The sequence below is a fragment of the Bipolaris sorokiniana genome, assembly GCF_000338995.1.
Source record: "Bipolaris sorokiniana ND90Pr unplaced genomic scaffold COCSAscaffold_9, whole genome shotgun sequence".
In the NCBI taxonomy this organism is placed as follows: Eukaryota; Fungi; Ascomycota; class Dothideomycetes; order Pleosporales; family Pleosporaceae; genus Bipolaris; species Bipolaris sorokiniana.
In genome coordinates, this window is record NW_006911903.1 from 478,473 (window position 1) to 485,322 (window position 6,850).

Consider the following 6,850-nt stretch of genomic DNA (forward strand, 5'->3'; position numbering starts at 1 on the left):
AGTTCTGCTTTGAGTACTGAATCTAAGCGTAGCTCCTCTAAATGGTGAGAAGTTGCTCCTAGTGCGTATTTCTGGCGAGAAGTTTGCCTGCCGTTTATTTGGTGGGAGGATTGGTATTTCAACTACGCTAGGTATAGTAGTCTGCGTAGGCGTCGCTGGTTCCGTGGTTTCCATATCTATCTCATTCTGGATCTGAGCTTCGATTTCTGCTCTCGCCTGGGTGCCTGGCACGTGTACGTCGATAGTATCACTATCGGGTGGCATTTTGATTACTAATCCACCTGGTCTGTGTGTTTTTCGGTGAAAAATAAGACGTGTCTAAAGTGATCACTTTAACAGCCTATAGCTCCACAGCGCGTGGCGTGCACGCTTTAAAGGTGATTGTAATCGATTTCTCGCGAGGGGTTTATATATATTTGACTAAAATTACACCTATTCTAGAAAACTCGAAGTTGTCTGCGGGTACTTGGTATTATTTACCCCCTTTTCATTCAAATTGAGACAGCAGCCAACCAGCGCAATAGGTACTGGAATCGATATCCTGGGCTCATGTGTGATGTCGAAAGTTACATCTATCTTCCGCTTCTAGAGGAGACTGGATATATGCCCAAACACAAATACTCATTTGGCGCCGAGATTCGCGGTCAGAATGAGCGAGCTGCTAAGCACTTTGGCATCCAGGGCCAGTTTTGCACCAGGATCGAGTCGCAGATTTGGGAAGACGACAAAAAGGTTTGGGTCGTACAGTTGACCCGTACCGTGGATGCAAATGCGAAGACTGAATCATTGACTGTTTTTGCGGATTTTGTCATTGTGGGCGGTGGCGTCCTGAACATTCCGAAAATCCCAAAGCTCCCAGGCTGGGAAGAATTCAGAAACAAGAAACGTGTATTTCACTCAGCTCGCTGGGACTATGCTTATACGGGTGGTCACCAGGCGAAGCCAGACTTGGTAAACCTTAAAGACAAGACAGTTGCAATAGTTGGTACAGGGGCAACTTCGGTTCAGATTATACCTGAATTGGCCAAGTGGGCCAAACACTTATACGTTGTACAGAGAACGCCGTCATACTGCGGGTATCGCGGTAACCACTTGACTGATGAAAAGCATTTCAAAGACTTGTCGAAGGAGAAAGGATGGCAGAGAGCCCGGCAACTCAATTACAATGCATGGGTCACTAACAACCCTGGAGGTTATGGACCTAATCTTGTGAACGATGGATGGACCCATACTCCAGCTGGAGAAGGCATCTTGGGCTCAAACAGAAGAACAGTTGGGCCATACGAGACGGAAGAATATATACGAGAACTTCATCGGATTGACCGGCCACGTACTGAAGCCTTGCGCAAGCGTATCGACGACGTGGTCAAGGATAAAGATACTGCCGAGAAGCTGAAGCCATGGTACGGCAGCTGGTGCAAGCGCCCTACCTTTCATGACGATTACCTGGAAGCATTCAACCAACCCAATGTCACCTTGATCGACACTGACGGGAAGGGTTTGCAGGGATTCTCCGAGAATGGCATATTGTTCGACGGCCAGGAGTACGAAATTGACGCTCTAATACTCGCAACGGGATTTACTCAAGTTACGAATGGAGATGTTTCTCAGAAGATCGATGCAGTTATTCAAGGATGCAATGGGCAAACCATGTCCTGTAAAGTTGAGACTGTGGGTAACCCGCCACTGTTTGGCATTGCTCTTTCAGGCTTTCCAAATCTTTTCTCCTATTTTTCCCTCGGGGGCGGGGCTTCGTGGAACATGACATCTGTGTACGATATGATGGCGAGATATCTAGCGTCTACACTCAAAAAGGCGCACATGCAGGTGGAAGACGGGAAAAGGGTAATCGTTGAGGCCACTCCAGAGGCTGAAGACAAATGGGGTGACGAGGTCGCAAAGAGGGCTGCTTTGTACAGTGCATTGGGTGCTTGCACGCCCACCTACTTTACTGGGGGCTTTGAAGCTCTCAAAGCTCAGAAAACACAGAGCAAGGAGGACTTGGTGAGAAAGGCGAGGACGGCGGGCTGGGGCGCGGGCCCAGTTGCTTACCAGGAGAAATTAGAAAGTCTTGCAGCTAAGTCAGAGATTGAAGGCTTTAAGGTTAGTGTTACTGCTTAGATTAATACTTGAAGATATATACATACCTGTATAGGCGTAATATTCAACATTAGGTCATTTCGGTTGAGTGCCGCCGATAAGGTAGAGGAGATTGCTGATAAGTGACTATTACTATACGACTTGTATCCCATTTCAACTTTTCCTGATTGTCCAACACATCCCGTAAAGACAAACATAGGATGCTTTAGGGATAGTTTGCTGCCTTAATCAAGCTTCACTTCTTGCAGTTGTTAATATACTCCCAATAGGTACCAGTCGCAAATTTAAGGCATCCAGCCATCACCTCTCTAGCTGCTACGGTAATCCCAACGCTGTCCCTTCACATATCAAAGAAGCTCCTGTCCATCTTGCCGAGCAGATCTGAGAGTAGATAGTGCATTTATTTTGAAGCTGGTTCTTGCATTAGAGTAGTTGGTGACGATTAGTAGCATCGCGGTTCGCCAGGGCGTTTGCAACAATCGCACGGGCTTGAGCCCTTGCTACAGGGCTGTCACTCCCAAGCTCCCGCATGCAAAGCCTCCCCTGGAGTTCCCCCAAAAAGCATCCTGTAGCCCACTTTAAATATTTTGAAGGAACTCCTTCTTGATATCCTCTGGTCAGTTGGCATAGTCCCCAACCGTAGATGCCTCCGGATGCGTCTAAGGCTTCACATCAAGCCCGCCAAAGTCGGTAGCGTTATAGCTATTGTTGATGTCGGGTTTGGACACTTCAAGAACTGCTGCCACAGACGTAATATTAGTGTCTGATGGCGCAGGTGGTGCACCCAATGACGTGCTAACAATGGAAGCCAGGTCGATAGTCGGAACAGTCATCTTAACCTGCAACATCGGTATCAAGGACAACAATGTCGCTTCTGATAGTGTGGCAGCTTTGTAATCGTTTCTGTGGGTCAATTCCCATGAATGCGCACACTCGATTGTTCCGATTGTTCCGGATACAAAGTTTATCGGAGGATACACTGGTTGTCCTTTCCTGTTCCGCGAAGGTGGCAGCTCGATTGCTGGCTGCCTTCTTTCTCCTTCCCAGAGTCCAAGGGGGATGGAGATGTAGCAGCAGAGGCGACTATGGAGATTGGTGATGGAGGAATGGATAGTTGAGAAAACTGGGCCAAATTCAACATGACTTGTTCATGCAAGTTAGTTGTAATACATTTTTGCCCTAATTTTTGCTTGATTGAATAGACCTCTGTAGACTCAAGTGTTTAGGTCAGCTTTTCTTACTTTCGTATCTAGCACATCAATACAACTTGCATTCTATCACTTATGATAATATAGAGACAGATTGCGTTATTTAATAATTAAAATTAGTTGGTGAAGTTATTCTATAGTCATACGAGAGACAAACGCTTGAATAGATTCGTACGGGATAGCTAGGTAAGGTAGCACGTTCTAATAAAAGCCATAAAAGTAGAACGAAAAGTGTTCATGAGATGGGTATCGTGATGGGAAAGCGAATGACCTCTTTGTAGCCATTGTACATGAAAGTAGATAGAGTGAACAAGCATGGCTCGTGGTGCAAAATGCAGAAAAAACGTGCGGGAAAGAGAAGTACTAAGAAACAAGTGGCTGAGCTACACCATTGGGCGAGGGCCGGATACAGCGGGATGTTTCCCGTAGGCCATCCGTTAGAGCGCGTGCTTTGCCTGCAAAGCTTATCATTTGGAGGAGCTTCTTCCAAACACCAACAGCCGACTTTTCTTAGGCTTACCTTTTCCACCTCTCTGCTCGTCCCAGGGTAAGACATCGTTGATTTGAAGACGTCTACCTAGTCCGAGACGCTCACGAGGAGACTCGTACCAGTGGAGAGAGAGTTCGGAAGGGGCAATGGTAGACGGCGCAATCGAACGAGCATCGCCATTGTCATCGTCATCTTCAGATTCATTGGTGCTGGCTAATGAAGATTCGTACAAGGTGGGTAGTGCAGGCGCCTGGGGTGTTCTCCTGTAAGGTGTCATGAAGGTATTGCGCTGAACTGGTGGCGGACCTGTAGGGGCAGTGGGCCGACTGAAGTTCTGCACAGGCCGCACAGGGGAATACGGAGGGATGAATTCGTCTGAGGGACGACTGTATGCCACGGAAAGATCGATGTTTCGCGTGTTGATGGCGGGCGGTGGCTGTGGCTGTGGCTGGAAGAGAAAATCGTGAGATTCTGGCACGATGTCTGGTTTGGATCGATCCTGTAGTTCGGCGACAGGCGCTTCTCTACCCAGGCCCCCTTGACTTGGACGATCATTCATTTTTCTGAAGATGGTATCTGCCGTATCCATTGTGATGGTATCTGCTGATGTGGTGGAAGAGGCAGGAGAATGTGGTCGCGAGTGAATGGATTCATCCATGCTCGGACGGCCATCTGAAAGCGAATCCAAAGCCCTGTTTCTCGTTGACTGAAGATTGGATCGATCGGCCATTTGCGTGCTGAAAGACGGCGAGTGTAACGAAGTTGGCGTGAGTGGACCATCTGCCAGGTAGGGACCGACGTTGGGAAATGTAGCAGTGGAAGGCGAAGAGCCAAGACCCATGGCTGTCTCGTGACGAGGCAGATTGGAGACGGAGACCGAGGCAATGGAGTTTGGCGGGTTACGTGTACCATCGGTCATGACAGAGAGGTTTGAGTGATTCCATTGAGTGGTTTTGAGATGGGAGCCAAAAGAGCTCTTGGATGAGACGCTGCTTCTGTTGTCCTTTATTGACGGGCTAGATGTTGGCGAATCTCTCTGCTTGACTGACTCGGGGACGCCGTCCCATTTGGAGTTGACCTTGGGCACATAAGGAGGAAGCTTCTGGCCGGTGTGATAGGCGGCAGACGGCGGAGTCGATGAACCACTGTTCTGCTTGCGCTGCTGTTGGACGATGTGGTCCAAGGCAGCCTGGGAGGGCTCTTTTAACGAAAGGAAGCCGAGCACGGAGCTGGTCTTCTTCTTCTTTTTGGATGACTTGGAGTCATTTCCAGAAGAGGTGCTCGAGTGTAGGGAAGCCAGACTGGATGACGTCAGGGGGGCGGGCTGGGAGGGAGAGTGAGCGAGGGTGGATGGGAGGTTGGAGGTTGGATCCGGGGCGACGGGCGGCTCTTGAGTAGAATAGGCAGGGTGGGGCCCAGAGCCGTGGAAAGACTTTGGAAGGCTGGCGGACGGCAACGGGTTTCTGTACCTCAGCCTGGGTATGCGCGCCGGGGGCATGGCTAACGACTGTGATTTCGGTACAGCGTCCATGCAGGGCTTAGCGGCGAGTGGAGCGAAAGCGGGCGGCGTTTAATTGGCAAGTTGTTTCATGGGCGGGGCGCACGTCACGCAAGCGCCGGTAGTCGAGTGTGTAGACAGCAGAGCAGATAGTCGCGAGTCGGGGGTTGAGGATAGGAGAAGGTGGGTAGTGGCATTGTGCAAGTTATGAAGCCGTGTGGAGACATTGAGGCAGTCGTGGAACCTTCGCTGGGGAAAGGCAGGCGCTCATGGAGAGCAGGCAAGTACGGCTGGCTGGCTGGCTGGCTGGCTGGCTGGCTGGCTGGCTGGCTGGCTATAGGGGCCAGGGGCAACAACGGCCTGTTTTCCTTCAGCCATGTATTGTGTACATACTGCATGCTATTTGCGTGTGAAAGGATGTGAGTAATGTACATACACGCATACATACTTACTATACTTAGTAAAAGTATACATAGCACTTACTCTCCATCTCCTTACTAGTCTTGCCCAAGCTCCAGGCCCGGCCATTGGTCGGCCTGACAGGTAATTTTTCTTGTGGCTGTTCCCTCGTCAATCGGCAAACCTTGACACGGTGGCTCTTAATGGGCGCCAGCTGCAAAAGCTTCTCTCGGTTAGATCTAGCCCCGGACGCCTTCTCTTGCTAGCCTTCTTCTGTCTCTCGTTAGGCCCTGGCAACACGCCGGGCCGTGAATGTCGGCTTAGCGACAGGTAACCCGCAATTCATTCGGCCTGGAGTTAGACGACACGGTGAAGGCCATGGACATGACAGAGGCGTCTGCAGATGCTGGGAACACGCGAAGCAACCTGCGTTGGAGGCTTGCAACGGTGCATGCACGGCCCAGGCGTCCTGATGTAAGTGCTTATTTCATCTCGTCTCATATAACGTCAAGGATCAGTCATCCGGCCAGATCAGTCATCCGGCCACCCCACCAAACCTGACCCGACGCGACACACGATAAATCCACAACAACAAGGTAAGATTAGATAGAATATCAAAATATAGTTAGCTATCAAGTTCTACATGAAGTCCGAGTGTGTCCTTGAATATGGCACTTTGTACACGTCGGCGGCGCGCGCTGACGTCGCTGACTGCCCTCACCCTGCTCAACCTCTGCGACTACCCTTTCTACCTCTATAGTAAGCTGCTGAGCCTGCTGCACCTGAAGTACTCCACCAGAAGCGATATATTGACGCTGCCGATCTTTCTTCTGTCGCCGGAGCTTACTGCCTTGACGTAGCTTCTTATTTTCTTTAGTAAGTATTGTCGCTGATTGCATTGCAATCTGACAGCCTTTAATAACTTGGCGAAGAAGCTGGCTTGTTGGGCTCTGAGATTCCCGGTGGAGCTGGTCTTCAAGATATTTTGCCTGCTGCTGGAGCTGAGCTACCGTATGGGGTGTCCCTGCCTGCTAGGCGATATCGGCGACGTTATTTTCTGTAGCTGTCTGTGGTGGAGATGGTGTACGGACGACAGTCAGTGACGATAGAACGCGATCTAAGCAAGGAGGGATAAGACCTGTCGCCCGAAAGCCT

General features: G+C 50.0%; 2 protein-coding genes across 2 annotated transcripts in view; one reads left to right on the forward strand and one right to left on the reverse strand.

The window, feature by feature from the left end:
- COCSADRAFT_144797 (uncharacterized protein) overlaps window positions 1-2,174 on the forward strand; it is a gene marked incomplete at its 5' end in the record, with an annotated part of 8,726 nt that extends 6,552 nt beyond the window's left edge. The window contains one exon of the mRNA XM_007703011.1: window positions 525-2,174. Within this exon, the coding sequence (XP_007701201.1) occupies window positions 525-2,121 (1,597 nt within the window). The 3' untranslated portion in view covers window positions 2,122-2,174. The remainder of the gene's footprint in view (window positions 1-524) is intronic.
- An 890-nt stretch (window positions 2,175-3,064) lies between these two features.
- COCSADRAFT_161445 (uncharacterized protein) lies at window positions 3,065-5,296 on the reverse strand (the record flags this gene model as incomplete). Its single annotated transcript, XM_007703012.1, has 2 exons — window positions 3,065-3,243; window positions 3,829-5,296. The coding sequence occupies 2 exons, from the start codon at window positions 5,294-5,296 to the stop codon at window positions 3,065-3,067; spliced, it is 1,647 nt and encodes a 548-aa protein (XP_007701202.1).
- Window positions 5,297-6,850: the final 1,554 nt, after the last annotated feature.